Source organism: Tinamus guttatus, unplaced genomic scaffold (assembly GCF_059628265.1).
Source record: "Tinamus guttatus ecotype Peru unplaced genomic scaffold, ASM5962826v1 Tinamus_guttatus_pri_ptg000208l, whole genome shotgun sequence".
NCBI classification, from domain to species: Eukaryota; Metazoa; Chordata; class Aves; order Tinamiformes; family Tinamidae; genus Tinamus; species Tinamus guttatus.
In genome coordinates, this window is record NW_028288742.1 from 9376355 (window position 1) to 9394902 (window position 18548).

The 18548-nt window shown below is 47.7% G+C and overlaps 1 protein-coding gene across 4 annotated transcripts in view; it reads right to left on the reverse strand.

Annotated features, from left to right (window-relative positions):
* Positions 1–895: 895 nt before the first annotated feature.
* Positions 896–18548, reverse strand: part of LOC104565083 (uncharacterized) — a 55159-nt gene continuing 37506 nt past the window's right edge. Inside the window, exons 4-5 of one of the 4 annotated variants that reach the window (XM_010211735.2) lie at positions 15801–15854; positions 896–2289 (exon numbers count right to left, since the gene is read on the reverse strand). In XM_010211735.2, the coding sequence (XP_010210037.1) occupies positions 2161–2289; positions 15801–15854 (183 nt within the window). In that variant the 3' untranslated portion in view covers positions 896–2160. Of the gene's footprint in view, positions 2290–13825; positions 13968–15800; positions 15855–18548 lie in introns of those variants that run through there. The other 3 variants (XR_015913331.1, XM_088524262.1, XM_010211736.2) reach the window with 3 other exon arrangements.

Sequence of the window (18548 nt, forward strand, 5' to 3'; positions counted from 1 at the left end):
GCTCCCACCTCCTGGGCCCTCTCTGGGAAAGGCAGCCTGCAGCACCTGTAGGCTGGCAGCAACAGGACTCCTGGGCAAAGCAGCTCCGCAGCCCCCATTTCAGCAGCACTGAGTGAAGCCTGAGAGCACCAGCAAGAGGCAGGTTGCTGTCACTCCAGCCACGTCAGAAGATGGGTACCAACAGCTGCTCCTTCTCTTAAGCATGAAGCTTTGGTCCATGGAGGTAACAGTTCCTGTCCTGCAGTGGTCAGTTTGATCTGGCAGCAGTTAAAAAGCTGAGGTGTGTCATCCATATGAGATAAGCAGAGTCTCTACGTGGGCAGGAGGAATCAAGAAAGGAATCAGCCTTGTTTTGGACGAAGTGAATTCTGCAGGGACTCACAAAGGCTGTGCCATAGGTCCCTCACCAACAAGCCAGAACAGCCACTCCAGGCAGTGATGGCGCAGGGAGCCGCACAGCTGAGAAGTGCTGTAGCCATGGGGCAGGCAGGGTCAGGGCAGCATCAGGACGTGCGTGTCCCCTCACTGCCTTGCCCCTCTGCTCTGCCTGCCACTGGGGAGGGAGGAGGGCCAGGCAGGGAATTCACGTTCCCAGGCCTATCTGTCCTTTGGGCTTCTCCCCGAGGGTCTCGATAAAGGGCCCAGAAAGTACCAGATACAAATGTCTGTGTGGCCCCCCTGCTGGGAGCTGGAGTGACAGCTGGTCTCATCCAAAGACTGGCATCAAAGACCTGCACACTGGAGCACATTTAAAAAAAAAATTGATTCCTATTCCTCACAGCTTCTCCTCTTGATCCAAACAAGCAGTAAACTACTTGCTACCCCCTTGCACCCAGCCAGACGCAGGCTCAAAGTGGGGAATGCCCAGAGGGAGATCACTGTCTTCATTGGAGGCTGGCAGCAAGGACTGATCAGGTGCAGGAAGGGGAAATGCCTTGTTCCTCGGCCTCACCAAGAGAGCTGGGAACTTCTCCACTAGCTGCTGCCTTGTAGTACAAAGTGTGCATGTGTCTCAAGGCCAGAACCCCATCCAATTCCAGCAGGGCCCAGCATGCTCCTAACAGCCTTAGGACTGTATCTAGGAAGGAAGTGGCCCACAGCATCACCCAAACTTTCCTCATGTTTCTTTTACCAACTGATGTCTACAGGTCAGCTTCAAGTTAGAGACCCCATTCTCCCACTTCATGCTACACCTCGATATACTTGCTCCAGTGTGGGTTGGTCTGAATTTGATAGCCAGTATAACAGCCAGGGGAAAAGGCCTGCCAGATACATTTGATTTGACTGAGTCTGGTGATGCCAGCCACAATCACCATCATCTGTGGACAGCAAGGTTTACAGATAATGTTATGGAAAAATATTCCGTATCCTAGAAGAGACAGTCTCCACGGAGATGAGACCCAAAAGCACACAATCACCCCCAAGTCCTTCTCACTAATATTGCCTTGAAAGGACTGAAGATGGTTGAATGTACAGCCTTCACTTGCTTGTGCCTCTCATTTCAATCCATTTTTAGATGAGATCAGTGAGTTGTCAGCACACCAACTGGGACATACACCTTCAGATTTGCCAGTTACCCTCTCCACCTCCATCTCCCAGAGTCTCCCACTCAAGAGAGCTTAAAGTGAATGTAATTTTAACAATCCGAAAGAGGAGCCCTCCGTGCTTTCCAAGCTGCCCTGTCTAACATTTGTCTCCAATCCTGAGATCATTTTTAAGTAGAAAGGTTTGGTCTATAGCAAACCATTGTAGGCCACTGTAGGCTCCTGGGAAACCAACTGGACTTGCTTTCATAACCTGCCTCCTTATCACTCCTGCCATGTAGACCATGATAGCCAGCGAGCCTCCCAGGGATATCTTCATCTACCACATCCACATGTCATTGCCTTGATGGCCCCCTGTGTGGTTGGTGAACTTGACGAGCTCGTTTTGCCCTGAAAGACAAATCTCTCCATTTGCCACCACACAGATGTGGCAATGGTAGGAAACCAGGCACTGCTGCAGAGCTGTCTGTTTCCTGCTGCCAGAGCGGTTGTATTGCAAAGACACTTCACCGTCCCCTTCTCCCCCCACCCATCCCCTCAGACATCACCCCCTTCGTCTTCTCCCTGCCAGGCAGGCAGCTGGTTGACAGTTCCTGAGGTTTTTGGAGAAACTCCTTCAGTAGGCACATGACGGTTCTTCCACTGGAGCTATGGGGCTCAGTGGCTTCAAGGTGCTGAGGGAACGGAAGGCAAAGGTGGACGGATCATACACAAAGTGGGGCGGTGGGCGGCCTCCGTTGATGCTCTGCAGAGGAACACAAAGAAGTCAGTGCTCACACAAACTGCCATCACTGAAGTTCTTACTTCAACATCCTGACACCCCACTCTGATACAGTCACACCTCCTTGAATGTCTGATCAGCCACACACCGACTTGGTACTTGCAGCAATAACACTAGCAAAAGCAATTTAGTGCTTTCCTCCTTGCTTCGCTCCTATTCTTCTCAAGAAAAGCCTATCACCTCCTTCAAGACTGCAGTCTCAAGGGTTCTACATGACCAGGACCCATGGCTGCCCGTTGTCACTCAGGCATGTAATACTGGATGAGGATGGACACCGATCCATTTGGAGTCCTACAGCCACAATAGTGTAGCTGTCAAGGGTGTCACAGGGAGAGCTAAATTCACGTTCACTTGGCCTCAGAGTAGGATTTACTACACTTTTAAGTAGGAAGGCAAATTAGGTTACTTCCAGTGACTCATTCTTCAAGCCCTACATTTTGATGATTGTCTAATGTGGATTTAGAAATCACCCTTTTTCAATCTATAAAGTCCCAAACACACTGAAAGTCTACAGATTTTTGGCTGCAGTCTCCAGTATGGGATCCATCACTGTGTCTTCTCCCATTTTATCTATTGTGTCTCACTATTTTTCCCTTTAATGAATTGTATTTTCTGCTTAAATACTCTCATTTCTAACCCACTTACAGTCTCTCTGTTCATTCTACACTGTAACGCACAGAATTTTCTCTCCTGAAGTCATTTCAAATCCAGAGTATCCAAGTGTTTTTTGGGGGAAGCTCCTCACTGGCAGGGTCAATCTTCAGGAGCTCTGGAGCTCTTCAGCTCCTATGGAAATCAGCCAGTGCCAGATGCTTAACACTTTTGGAAATCAGGCCTTCCCTAGGCTTAGGTCTAGACTAGGAGACACCCAAGCCAGCCCTCCTAATGATGCTGCAGTTGCCATCCACACCTCCTGCAAAGGAATTCCCCTGAATGAGGATGGTTTACAAATAAAGGAAAAATAAATGAAGAGAAAAATGCCAAAATTGTCCTGGCTGAGAGGTGGGACCTATACGCATGAGCAACCTACAACAGCTGATATTATGTGCAAAGCTCTGGGATAATCTCTCCCATGTTATAGCTAATATATTTCCCAAATGGCAAGGAACAGCTCTGACATGTTTACAGTCTGCCTGAAGGCTTCACAAGCTGGTTTGCACCATGCTATCCAAAGATCACTCTATTTCCCCTTCCTCCTCCCTGTCCCCAGGGCATGGTCAGAGCAAACCTGGAGTGAGAAGGCCTGAAATACCCATGTAGCCATGTCATGACAGGTAATAAATGGTGTTCTCCACTAGGCCATGCTGGCATCTATGGATCCACTGCAGCAGGAATTACGAGGCCAAAGGAACAATTGCATTCCCATTGCATGGGAAATGTTTTCCATTTACCTCTTGGAGGCTTTATTTTCTTTTTTGCCTTTGACAAACAGAAGCACCAGCAGAACTGCTGCTCCTCAGACATGCTCTGGCCAGGAGAGAAGGTCCCACTGGCCTCCTGGCCAGCAGAGCATTTTTATCCCACTCCTGCCCAGACCACCTCAGGGTTCACTGGCCAGCAATAGGTGTCAGCTACCAAACGTCACAGGCTGGATAGCTCAGTGGCTGAGAAACATAGGCAAACACCTCCCCACCTCATCTGGCTCCCACCTCTGCCAGAAAGGGCTTTGCATTGTTTTCATGGACAGGAAAGGAGAGCTGAACTGCTCTCCCCCAGCCCTAGGCTCTGCTCTTAGATGTCACCCTGTTGCCTCTTCTAGGTCTTCCCTAGGAATATGCCCAGACTGCATGAAGGGACCTTTTCTCAAGAATTATCAACTCTGCAGTCTCCTCTGAGAAAGATAATCATTTTGACACTGTTAGATCTGACAAGGTGAGATCTAACATAGAGCTGCAACCACATATCAGCCTTTTGATGCCACCTGGCTGGATTTTAACTTGTCACCACAGGACAAGCACACACAAGTTTTTCCAGCAAGCTGCCCAAATGGTCAGGCTCAGCCAGTCAGGCCAAATTAGAGAGAACTATGAAAGCATCAAAGCCAGGTCCCAGATGCTGCAGCAGGATCTGGAAGCTTGTACCTCTGTGATCTTGGTCATGGTTTGGCCCCACGGAACAGCTTTACTTTTAGAAAGGGCCTCATTAAAAGCTAGTGTGGGCAGAATATTGCTGCCTGGCTGATCCTTCCTCTTCAAATTAAGATGGGCACTTGAGAATGGAAAATGCCAACATGGTGCTTGGCATCAGCTGTGCCTAGAGTTTCGGCCAGCAAATCATGCCCTGCTACATCCCCCTGACACCTTGGCCAACAGCACAAGAAACAAGAGAGGCAGATTTAAGGGCCTTTACTCAATAGCCACCTGCTGTGGGGTTATATATGGTGTGTGCTCTGGCAAGCCTCAGAGCTGGAGGGTAACATAGCAACCCCTATTCAAAGCTAAGGGGCAGAATAAATCAGCACATTTGTCCTTCTCCAGAATAGAGAAGGTTCCCTGTCAGTGCCAAGAGGGAAAGGGAACAAAGAACCTGGCAGTCGCCTCCATTTTGAAATGCCAGACAGGATTAAGGAAGGCAGCTGAATCAGTTGATTTCTGGCGGATGGCAGATGGAGAAGAGGATGAGGAAAGAGGGGTCCTAAGGAAAGATGAAAGTCATCCACAAAACTCATCAGGCTATGAGTACGTAAGAGCCTTCAGAACATTCTCTGTCTCAGGCTAACGTGTGGGGCAGAGTGTCTTCCCAGGACACTGCAAGGGGGAACAGCACAGAACAGAGGGCAAGGCAAAGGACATGAGAAAACACAGGAGGCTGTAGAGCTTCACAGGCAGTTGACAGCTGCAAGTAGCGCTTCACACTGCACCCAATCCTATCTCCTCATTGTGGCAACCGCCAGGTTACAGCAAGACCATGTCTTTCAACAGCCCAGCCACCAGAGTAACAGCCCAAGGCACAACAACCACCCTCTGTGTAACTATGGGTATAGAGGGGCAGTAACAGATCTGCCCTTGTGAGAACTGCCTGATTGACCTGCAGCCATTAATAACCCTGAGGAGTTTGTCTTATACCTATTCCGAGATGGTCCGCATAGCAATTCTTGTAGGGGCCTTGCTGGAGGCAAGAAAGATCCCTAGAACACCAGTGCCAAATCACTTGAGTCTCTTTCTGCAGAAATACATCTTTTATTTGGAGCTCAAATCCTGCTCTAGGGATGACCAGCCCTGATCTGGCTTAGTCCATGACACCATTTGGGATCACAGCATGTGGCGGTCTGCCTCTGATGAGTAGCGCAAGGCAAAGCTCTGTGGATTTGTTCCCAGAAAGATGAGAGCTAGGGAAGGCAGCCAAAGAGGCAAACACATTCCTCCCACCCTGTTGCTTGGGCCAACTGCCTCCCTGTAGTCAGGGAAAGTGTCCTAGCCAGCCTGTCCTCCCCCTGGGGCAAGCCGAAGCAACCTGCAATGCTGGGGACATGGGTTTTGCTAAGGAAGGCTGTTTGAGTTGCTCCTGCCACCGCAGGCCTCTGGAGAGCTTTCCACAAACCTGCCTGACAGCCCCTGCTGAGCAACCCCAGGCCACTTGTCAGAGTCTCTCCTCAGAGAGCAAACACTACACTACTTGACATTAAAGGCCAGTGTGTTCACTCTAATGGCATCCAGGCAGCTGGGTAACTCACACAAAATGGAGCCTAATATGGGGCCTGTGCTAATGGCAATCATTAACCAGAGCCCTCAATTTGTTAAGCAATGTATTTACACAGCTGGAGAATGGCCTCAGATACAACTACTTGGCTGCTGGCGGGAGGGCACACATGTTCGGATGCGTGCTCCATCAAACACACTCATGTTCACTTGCACATGCTTCTATGCACAGGCTTATCTGCCCTTACAGGCCTCATGTTCTCCCTAGCACACAAGAACTTGCCTGGTTACTTGTTACACACTCCTTCGCGCGCTCGCCAACCACACGCTGATCTCAGAATTACAAGGCGAACTGTCCTTGCTCATATGAATCCTGTCCACTCACACCTTGGCTCAAGCCAAGCGGGGCCGTGGATGGGGCTGAGCTCTACCAGCGTTCAGAGGACAGCTGAGGGGAGCGCAGCTTATCACTTGCTTGTACAACTGCCCTGAGCAGGAAATCAGTTTCAGAACCCGCAGGCACTCGGATCACTTCATTGCACACTCTGAGTTCAATTAACTCCTAAAAGAGCTAATTTGAGTTACCCACATTTCAGATAACTTTGCATAGACAGCCTCAGTCACGGACGCTTGTCAGCATCCACGCATGGGCAGGCTCACGTTCCCTTTTTCATCCCACACGTACACTCTTGCAAAACTGTAGTGTAGTCACCAACTGTATTATCACCATTAATACAGGTGGTAAACAAGCAATCAGGTTTGAAACATCTATCTGAAATGCCATTAACGAAGAAGATGTTACAGATGGTGACTGGATCCAATTGCCCCAAAGAAAACCACAGAGAATAAATCATACGGAATTAAAACAGAGCTTCAGTCTTCAATGATATTAGCAATTCTGAGAAAACAGAATATGAGCAACTGCCCCATAAAAACCCAATTATAATGTAACAGCAGATTTCAGCATTGAAAAAACACATAGAAAGCTGATAAACAGGTAAAGAATAAATTTACTAATGTAAACCCCAATTTGTTCTTAAATACCCCTACCTTATCCCTGTGAAGTCTGGGAAGATACCCAAAATTTAGATTGTGAAATAACTTAATTTTGGACTCATGACTCCACAGAAGCACGGTTCTCTTCCTTGGATGACGAGAAGTCAAAGGCAGCTGCGAGCTGTGGGAAAGCCAGTCCCCAAAGGAGGCAGCGGGGAATGAAGTTACCTCACACTACCATGTGCTAGAAGGGAATAGTGTGTTAAGGGTGACACGAAACCAAGCTTTGCTTAACGCTCTTTGGTCTTCTTTCGTAAGAGGGAGGGCGTCAGTTCTAGTATCCCGGTGTGATTCAAAAGCTGGATCAGTCTGTGCACCCTGTCAACCCATTTCCTACGCAGCGCCAATCCAACACAGGAGAGTCCTTCCTTTTCCACCCCGGGCCTGCAGTTGGGAAACGCTGCTGAGCTCTGCTGAAAGGCTGTGGCCTTCCAACGGTGAACGTCTCCCAGCGGTGACCGGGCGCTTCCTTTGCAGTGTGTGGACACTCCTGCTAAAGTCCTCTTGGATGAGAGGCACCATGTAACTGCAAGTTGTAAAGATGTATCCGATTCCCACCACCTTCTTGTGTGGAAAGGAATAAATTCCCAGAAGAGCCTTGGCAAAGAGAGATGTCTGCCTGTGAGGCTGCCTGTTTGTGAGGTGGCTGCTTTGCCTAGGAGTGGACACAGCCAGAGGTAGTGCCAATATCAAGACACAGAGAGTGAAGGCCACCTGACTGCACAGCAGAGGATTTACAGAGACAATATTTTTAGTTCTACTTGGTCCTCCTTCCTTTCACCGCAGCAGGTAATTAGAAAGACACTGGTGACACTTTGATGTTTGAAATCATCAGCTATGAGGAAGGGAGGGGACCTCAAAGCCTCCTCCAAGCTACATCTCTAAATCATGGCAGAGTCCTGACCAACCTACTTGCCTTCATCTGTGCCTCAGTTTCCCCTCTGCAGAGCAGGGGTAAAATATATACACTGCATTCACACAGCCAGGATGAGTTAATGAACAGCCATGTGTTGCCATCTTCTGATGGGAGGCAATTTCCTTTCAATTACAGTCTGGCTTCAGGTGGTTTTCAAGACACAGTCATTGACAAGCAGGACCAGCTCCTCCAGAGGAGCAACAATTCACATCTCACTACATCTTCATCAACTACAACTGGGCTCTGACTATTCATTCCAGTCACAAGTCAAAGAGTAACTTTTCAAATGCGTATTGCTTCCCTCTTGAAAGCCTCTCCTTCACCTGCAGCTTTTTTTTTTTTTCTCCCCTCTACAGCTTAATTTTAGGGAACTGCCAGAAGACAGAGCATGGAGAGACTTCACTTTGGGACCACTCTTTCTTCTCTTCCAGTTTGCACTTTTTTTTTCTGCCTGTTTTCTCCATTACTCTTCCATAAAGGAGTAGAAAGGGTGAAAGAAAGGCTTGTCTTTCTCCACCAAAGTAAGGCTGTTTTAACACCTACTTCCTTCTGTGCAACCATATTGCTTAGACCAGTTCAATAATCTACAAACACATCACTGTTCGTCTTAAAAAGGAAAAAGAAAAGAATCTTACCAACATTTGCAAATGTGTGCAGAGTTGTCAGATGGCAACTACCAGACCTAGAAAGGTGCCACTGGACAGACAACACCAAACTTTTTTTTAGAAATAACTTCAAAGGGCCTAACAGATGCTTGCTGGTCACTTGCCCAAACCAGAAATAGGACAGCTATGGGTCCCTGCTGGTACCAGTGCAACAAGCCTTTCTTCTTCTGTCTCTCAAGTCTTTTAGATGTGTCTTTGAAAAAAGCTGACTGCAAGCTTTGATTTCGCCTGCCTGACACTCTCAAGGACAGAGGCTGCATGATGAAAGGGAACAGAAGGGTCATGCAGAGGGGCAGGCTCTCCAGAGCTCAGTGGTTAACCTGCGGAGCTCACTGCCCCAGGGTCTCCGTGCAGATCATACTCTAAATAACACACAAATATCTTGTGAGCACGTGAATGCATTCACATTCCCTGGCTAGTGTGCTGTGCCTCATCCCTACCTCTCTCCTTCCCTGATCCAATACGGCTGCACACCTGCAGCCGTCCCTCCCCAAGCCCCAGGGTTTAAGTATGGCTGCGCAGTAACAGGCGTAGGCATAAAAGGGAAGCTCCCAGTAAACAGACACAGGCACAGCACAACCTTAATCTCTCAACTGAGTCGAGTCTTCACTAGTCTTGTACAGAAATGACGTGACCATGTCCTCTGCTTTCACCTCACCTTCCCAGCTCCAACTCTCCCTGCTTCCACCTCACCTTCCCAGCTCCAACCCTCCCTTGTACTGCAGGAACATCCTCCCTCCCTCCAGAAGAATCCAAACTGCCTGCCCCTCAGTTCTTCTCAGACCGGGAATCCTGAGTCCCAGAGCTCCCTCAAAGCTGGTCCATGGGGCACACTTGGGCATGTGAAGCCCTCTGTTTGTGGGCGGCCCAGGGTACCAGACTCCCTCCAGCCAGCCGGGCTAGCATACAGCAGCACTATGCTTTCAACTCAAAGGGAACTCAAATTAAAACTGCAAAGTGAGTATTAATTATCCTGGCACGAGCAGGCTGTGAACACATGCTGACACAGTGTACTTGCCTCTGGACAAACTGCTGCAGCCTTGGAAGCCAAGTGCAGGAAGTGGGTGTATTATGGAAGAGGTGTGTGGGAAAAGAGGATTATAGCGCTAAGGACTGGGAGAGGGAATGGGTGCCAAGTTCTCAGAGCTATGTGAACAGAGGGAAGCAGGGAACAACTACAGTGGCCCTATATGTGGCAGTGAAAGGATGTGCCTGACCTACCATCTTGGACTTGGCACTCTTGACCGGAAACACAGTGGCTCTGCCATTCTATTGTGACCTTCAAGTGTCTCTTACCTGTCTCTCTGATCCATGACCCAGGCATGACCCAAAGCTACCGAATCCCTACAGAGAAATCCCTACTACAGAGTCCTCAACTCTGTAGAGCTTGCCTTGTCACTCCATGGCCCTTCCCAGTCAGCAGTCACTGCTCCCTGAATTGCAGCACAGCCACCCCAGACAGAACTTCTCCCAGGGCATCTGGTCATGGGGCTGCACCTCAATCTTAATCATTCTTCTACCTTGCACCCTCTCCTTCTCTGTTCTTAAGCTAGCCCTGTTACCTCAACCACATCACAAGGCAAGAGCAGAGCTGAAAACAGGATCCTGGAGCTCTAACTCACCACCAGCCGTTTTCCCAGCGCTGCCTGGTGTACAGAGCTCTCAGCCACTCCACAGTGGCTGTTGTGCAAGCTCTTACATGATGCAAGGGCATGCATGGCAGGGATCTATGAAAAGCAAGGTAGCTTTGAACGTTCTTCAACAAAGCGGAAGATAGAGAACCATGGCAGTCCCTCCTCTAGCTGCTATGGACAGGCTGAAGGTTGGCTGAGCTCTGCCATTAAACCCAATAAAATCAGTACTAAACAGAACAATGTCCAGGGCCAAACATTCGGCCTGGCTGAGAAGTGCTGGCTACCCCAACAGGCATGTACCTCTTCATGCCCTGATTTAGATGGGGACCCATTCCACTGAGCCCAGCAGAGACGTGCCCATCCAGAGGATGGTGGTTACTCCCCACCAGCGAGTACAATGCTGGAGAGCACGGCCACCTCCAGGAGAGGTCTTTGCCCAGCAACCAACCCAAGGACACAGCTGGCCAGAGAGATGACGCTCTCTAGTTGCTTCCAAGGGTAAGTCTGGGTTTAAGCACTCAGCCACATAGTAAAGACAAGCAGAAGGGCTTGACAAACTGATGGTAAGTTGCAGTTTGGGATCTCTGCTGCCTGAGATGTCAGGGCTGTTGATATGTATGAATACAGATACATCTCAAGACATACCGTTTGAGGAGCAAAGTCCAAACCTCAGCTTTCCTCTAACAGTCTCACTCACTCTGGGCAAGTCACCCACTCTGCTGGTTTCTCAGTTTAATTTGCTCTGAAATTGTAATTGTGGTATTTATCTGCATCTGGGATGCCATATTCAGCAACACTTGCAAAGCACTTGGGAGCCTCTCATGGAAAGGGAAACACACAGATACGTGTGTGTGTGTGTCTATGTATATATGGAGCCTTCAGAGCCTTTTTGAATTCTTTGCTCCTTACTCTGCAGCCAGAACCAGAGATTTGCACCCATATTGCTCTGTCACCTACTATGCATTGCATTTGTGAGCAGCTCAGGCCCTTGCCAAGAAGGCTCAGACCAGCACATCTCCTGCTCAGCTCCAAGCTGAAAAGGTCCCTTGTTTTAAGGGAAGAAAACCCAGCATGTTTCTGCCCTGGTCTTTTAGGATGCAGACACTAGAGATAAGAGATGGGGAAGTCACTCCAGGGATCTGGCCCCTGTCCAAGCAGAGGGTGTTCTCATGCACTGATAATATCAAGGCAAGAGCACAAGGGGGTTATGTTCCAATTTAGAATTCTTATTTTATTTTTACATAGCAGAAACATTTCTCTGATCAGGTCTGTTATCAGATCAGCCTTGAAATACTTACTCCCTCTCTGCCTGCCCCAACAAGATCTCTCAAGATACCCAGGGGCTTGCCAGTCATATCTTCTACCCACCTACCACTGCTGAGATAAGCAGAGATCCACTGATCCCATTCAGAGTCTCCATGTAGGAGTATGTGAAAGAAGTTCAAAAATAAGACTAGATGACAGAACTGTAACCCCCACCCCAATAGAGTCTGGTGAATTTTAAAGACTTGTGATATTACTGAAAGTTTCTGGAAAACAAGTCTCCATACATTCACTGAGCTGGTCTGTGATGAGCTTTTCCACATAGCCCAGGAGAGTGCTGCACAAGGAACTGCAGCTGACTGTGCCTGGCCCAGCACTGAGGCAGTTATGCCCCACGAGCACACGCTCACACAGTCCTTGCCCTTCCAGGGCTAAAGAAAATACCTCCACACAACACCCTCCACACAGACAGGAGGCCACACCTGGCCTCCACCTAAACACGTTACACGGCTGACACTTTGGGGCACCACTTGCCTCATCTGCACGCACAGACACTGCTTGCTTCACCATGTGGCACCCATGCAAGCCCCACGCTCTGCCCTGGCACGTGCTACACTACATGTGTCCATTATGCACAAACCCATACTCCATGCACTCACTGTCACTCTGATTTATCTCTGCTTGCCTGCCCACTGGGGCTGATCCTTCCATGCCATTATCCCCAACAAACGAAGGTGGGAGAGGGGGAAGGGAGAAATAGAAGGGAGAAGACTTTTCCACTCCCGCAATGGAAGGCTGTGACTTCTCACAGTTCTAAACATTTTCTCCTGAAAATGCTTCAAATATGAGGGTTATTAACCTCTCTACCTTAATTTGTCTAAACTTGCCACATCCCAGCATCCTGCTTAAGAAGAACCACTGAGTGGGTGGAAAGCCAGTAGCCCAACACCACCTGAGCTGGCCTGCAGGAAGCTGGAGCACAGGGAACCATGGCAGGGTGGCATCTTAAATGTTAAAGCAGCATGCGCAAAAACAAAATCCCAGAATGGCTGAGGTTGAAAGGGACCTCTAGAAATCATCTAGTCCAACCCCTCTGGCCAGCCTAGGTCACCTGCTCCTAAAAGACTCCAAAGGAGCACAAATGTTTTCAAGGCTGAAGCAGTGTCCCAGTGCCAGGGGACAGATATATTCCACCTGATACTCCCATGGAAGGCTCTTCTGGCAGCAGAGGGACAAACAGCATTACTGGCAAGATGCATGAGATAGCATCACCTCGTGTCTTGACACACCAGCAATGCCCAAAGATGTCAGGGCAACAAAAGTATCAGTCATGATGGTGTTTTTAAAAATCAACCTTATCTCACAACCACGTGAGACACTGGACTCATCAAGAGCACTATGAACATGCTTCATTGATATTACTACGCTAAGCATGTCTCCTGGCTGACAAAGTCACTGTCACCATCACCCTCATACAAGCCAAGCAAGTCAGGAAAACAAAATGCTTTCCCTATTAGCTACTTTGCAGCAGAAATGTGAGGTGAAAACAGAAATCCTTGATTCAACCTCCCTACAGGAACCATGAGGCAGCACTGCTTCTCTACCTGCCCGCTCCTCACATCTGTTCCTTCACTGGCTCTCCATCCACTTCTGCACTGTCTGGATTTTGCTGCCCACCTGAGTTCAGGAAGACGCTACGTGCTCTTTACTTAATGATGAAAAAGAAGTGATGGTAAAGCAGGGCTTCAGCAACACAAGCAACAACTGGTGCCCATGGTGATGCTTCATGTCCAGACATGCAGACAGGTTCCTCTTGTCATAGCTTGCTTGTCAGACCACTTACTTTGAAAGGTCCATCTTCACTTCCTCCACTCTCACCACAGTGCCACAGTCGCAACAGTGAACCTGTCTTAAAAGACTCCCAGCAGCAGAGCAGCCCCTGGCACTGCGCAGGAGCTCCCATCCCCAGCAGCAGAGAAAGCAGGCGTCTTGCCTCCTGCTTGCCCTCCTAAAAGGCTTCCACCCTAGTCAGCTAAGGTCCCTGATGTGCCGAGTGTTGAGCAAGAACCCACTATCGCAGCATCACTGAGGTTAGAAGGCACCTCTGGAGATTGTGCAATCCAAACCCTTCTCAGAGCAGGTTGCCCAGGACTGTATCCAGTCAGGTTTTTATAATCTCCAAAGACGGAGACACCATAAGCTCTCTGGAAAACCTGTTCAAGTGTTCAACTACTCTCATGGTTAAAAAGTGTTTTCCTATGTCAAGAGACAGATTTCCTGTGTTTCAAGTTATGCCCATTGCCTCTTGTCTCATCACTGTGAAAAAAACAGTGCCAAGCAGGTCCTTCTGACTGGCTTGAGGAGGGAGAACAGAAGTACAACCTTCGGAGTTACTAACCTCTCAGCTGTTTCCAGAGCTGGGACACCTCAGAAGGGTATTCTGCCAAGGAGCTGCTACCTCCTTTCTATGCTGGGTGAATAAAGGAGGAATTGGTAATTACTTAAAAGAATAAATAAATAGGAAGTAAAAATGCTCCTTTATCTAACAGTTCTGCCACCATGAAAAACTAAACAGAGACTGTGAAGTATCATGTGCTATTGTCATGGAAACCACACAGGCACCTCAGGTAGAGAGATTCATTGCCTAAGTTTGGCAAGGCTGGGTAGAGAAACATGGAAAGGTTGGGTAGAGAAACATGGATTTTTCACCATCTGTCAGAAAGACCTGGTCTCAGTTTCTGCTATTTACTTTAGCGCAAGCTGACATGGGCTCGGTAAGGAGCACAGGGATAATTCACTCTCTCAGATTCTCCAGGGGCACAGAGCAAGCTGGAATAATAAGTTCACGATGTCAGGGGAAATCACCTCACTGAGGTATCACTGAAAGCCCAGCACCTGGGGGACTGCTGTCAACCTGCCCTGGAAATAACTGCAGTCCATGGACATCGAGAAAAGACAAGACCAAAAGCATCTGGGGCAGGGATAAAACATAACGATGAACAATTTGCATTAAAGCACAGTGCAGGATTAGACTATCAGGATGTCTGAAGAACAGCCCAGTCTGGGGAGAGTTTACAGGGCACAGGAAGAGGCAAGTCCGTTGATAGTAACTCAGGCAGAAACACCAGAGAACACGTTAACAGCCATGGATTAATATGTGCAATCAGGTATTGAGATCATGGTGAGGCTACTGAAAGACAGGACTGAAGCGCCCTGTCAGAAACACAGCAGTTGTAGAAAAACACCATCCAGCTCTGCATAAGGCCCTGGCCAGCCCTATGTGCTCCTTCTCCCAAAGTCACCTACAAAGCACTGACTGGGAGAGACACCCAAAAGCATGGAGAGAAACAGTAGCAGTTACAGGCACACAAAGGCGTTGGTTCAATTTTCTGTTGGGCAAAGTGCACGCCCTGAAAGATCTAATTCTGTCGTTCCTCCTTCGTTCAAGGTATTATTGGTGGCTATAATGACTGCCGTGAAAGCAGCAGTTCTATCACAAGGGACATCTGTTTGCTTCTCCCTGACATGTTTTTGTCCATGCATCACAAACACGTGAAGGATCACAGGGGTCTCAGCAGACTGAGGCATGTGGTTTGCCTGCAGCATCCAAGCTCACGCACAGCTCTCCCACAGCGCCACGAAGCACTACCTGACACAGAGCCAAGGTACCCGTGAAGGAGTGGTAGGGCATGGGGTGGTACAAGCAAGGACTAAGCAGTACATGCAGCACAAAGTACAAGCAAGGAGATCTCAAGCAAACCTAGTCCTTCTGGGTACATGGGCACCCAAAAGCAAGAGATGCTCAGACACTACCATGGCATCCCAGTTGCAAAGTCACCCAAGCAACGTAGCTCTCCTCCAACTCACCCAGTCCCACGTCCCATGCAGCTCTGCACATGCCAATGCAGCATGCAGATACACTCTTCTCCAGAGCTAATCACTCCTGCTGAACACCACTTATTGCCTCAGATCGACAATTCTCTCAGTCAAGAAGGAACCAAGTGACACCCCTACAAGACAGCAATGTTTAACTGTACTACCTCACAGCATGAGATGTAGACCTTAACACCAAGGATTCTTTGCACCCTTGGTCTTCAAAACGGAAAGACCATTAAAAGCCTCATCAGCGCCCACCCTAAACTGTATCTGCAGTCGATGCTCCAGATTAGACTCTTGCTTGCAGCTGATCAGATCAAAGGAAACCTCCAGAAATCACTTCCTAGGCTCAAAGGTTCAAAGAGAATCACCACATTTAGAAATACGTGGAAAGATGAAGAAACTGCACCAGAAAACAACAACTTACACGAATTTTAATAACTCTAGTCTTCGCTCCACAATTCTTCTTGAGCAGCATATTCTGAAAGAGAAGCAGAATCCAGGGATTAGTAGCAGTAGCAGGAGGGAACAGGAGAAGAGGAAGTTGTAAGGAGGTGCTTTTCACCAATGTGTAAAGAAAAAATAATATTTTTTTAAAAAAGATGGATGGTTAAGAGACATGAAAGACAGGACTATGAGAACTATCAGAGATGGCCATCAAGCAATCCACCTAATCCGAGATTCTCTAGCCCAGCTTGTAGTCTTTTGGAAACATGTCTTCAAGTGCAAGCAATTACACAGAGAAGCTGATGGAACAACTGCCTAAAAGGAAGTTTCTTCTCAATTTCTGCCAATTAGTGGTTAGACCCTGCCCTTCAGCAGGTGAACTTTTCTTCCTTTTATAACGAAAAAAGTCTAATTAATATAAATGCAGATATTCCCATTATTTAACATTTATTTTGATGTTTATTTAGAATTACAAAGCAAGACAAAAAAGAAATCTGCTCACATTCCTAAATGCCCCTGCCATATAGTGTAAGAGCTATTAAACTTGCCATAATGTATGAACTATAGAATTTAGCAAACAGAACATACTTAAAATATGTTTTTTCCTATGTAACTACAGAAATATTCAGGTGAGTTGCAGGTCTATCCCAGTTCTGAGGCAGCATTTTGAAAGCTGGAAGTATTTTTTTTTTCCTTTAAAAAAAAAGAAAAAATAAGGCTTCAACAGGAAACAGTTTTCCCATAAAAAGTACTTCAATTATTTTTTCTCATAGTGAAAAAAGCTGTGCTGGGAACATGTCAGGAAGAAACTTCTCCATCAACTTTTGAAAGAAATAATGGATTTTCCTAACTCCTGACTGTTTTATATCCCTCACAGTTAGAAAACTATGTAAAGTGTGGGAAAGCACTTTTCCTCCCTAATTTTAACAAAGCAACTGAGTTTTTGTTTTGTTTTTTCAGATGGAATTCTTAATACAGAAGACTTGAGGAAAAACATCCCACCATCCTACTAAAAGGGAAGGTAAACAGTGAAGCCTTACTGCTTCATCACTCCCTTTTATTATTAGTCTTCCTTTTTTTTTTTTTTTTTTTTCTCCAGTGGAAAACAAGACAAAAGCAACACAGGAAAGGGAGCCTTGGAAACACAAGAAAACTTTTATTAAAAAAAAATAAAAACCAACAAAACCACCGAAACTTTCACAAAGAAAACAAAACTGAAGGCAAAATTCAGGTGAAGAATTATTATGTTTCCCGGAGAAAGTTCAGTTGAAGGAAAGAAATCCCATTTGTCTCCTAACTTCCATTTTGTGTCACACGAACCCACCTTTGCAGCGCTCACCCGCACAGCCACCCAGGGTTTCAGCGAGGGGACTGAAAACCCACTCACTCTTTCTGTGCGCGCCAGCCTCTCAGGCCCCAGGTCCGATGCTCAGTAGAGGGGGGGCCTTTGGAAGGTGCACTTCACCATCCAGGCCCACGTCAGGGAGAAGGGTGATGCTGCAAGGACTCAGGGCTCTTTCTTCAAACTGCTGCCTTCACTCTTCATCAAGGGGCTCCCCGTGGCAGTCCCTGATGCATCTGCCCACCAGGTCTGCCTTGGAAACACAGGCCCTCGTGTCAGCATGACCACAAGTGCTCCAACCTGGAAGGGCCCCAACAGGTCTTAGCTCTAACCTGGGGGAAGGAGACAAAGGAACTGCTGAACTAGCCTAACCCAAGCCCACGCTCTCCAACTACGCAAGTAATTCTCGTCTAATTCCTATAAAACAACAGAGAGCTTTGCTCCCAACTGCGCTGCAAGGCAGTTATTGTAAGACTGGCATTTACTGTGCATTACTGCCTTTTCTAAGACCCTCAATAACCACTCCGTGAAAAAGAGCAAGGGCAAGGGAGAAGCTGCTCAGGATAACAAATCCACAGGTCCCAGGGAAGGACAGCAAACAGTTGCGAGCTCCTGCAAAGCTCTGCTCTCACCATAAGTGTTTCTTATAAACCACGGAAATGCTGTCTGGTGACAATGAGAAAAGGTAAACTAGAAAGCACAAGCCAAATACTCACTGAGGAGGTAGAGTCTGTAAGAGTGAGAATCAAGCAACAAAAGTGGGAATCAGGATTCCTGAGTTCAAACCCAGCCCTTTAGAGAGCAGCAGTTTTACAGTAAGGTCTGGACAACCAGCACATATCCTGCCACATCCCACTCGACAGCAAGCTGTGCGGTTGCGGGTGAGACTCTCCGCTTCACCATAACTTTGTTGGCTGGGGAATAAGCATAGCATCTTCCAGTCCAATGCAGCTACAACCATTGACTAGGGAGGTCCTATCCACAGCTCCTCCCATGACTCCATCAGGGTGCCACAAAGGCTTTTTTTTCCCAACTACCAGAGGCATCAAGACTTTAATTTTACTAACACTGGTCTCTAATTAAAACACACAGGGAAGAACATCAGAGAACAGCAATTGCAGCTGCACAGCTACCTGTAGAGAAGATGACAAAGGTTGACCAAAGAGTCAACATTAGGCCATGGGTGGATGAAGAAACAAACTTCACCAAAAAGAATTCAAGGGCTCAGCTTTATCCTAAATTCTCTGCTACTGGCAGAAAACGGAGGTGCATTTTTAGCTGATGCTGTAGTGATGAGCTTTAACCCCATGAGGATCTTAACACTATTCCCATTATCGCTACAGTTCAAAGAGGTCAGTGTGCAGCAAGAGTGAATTGTCTTAGATA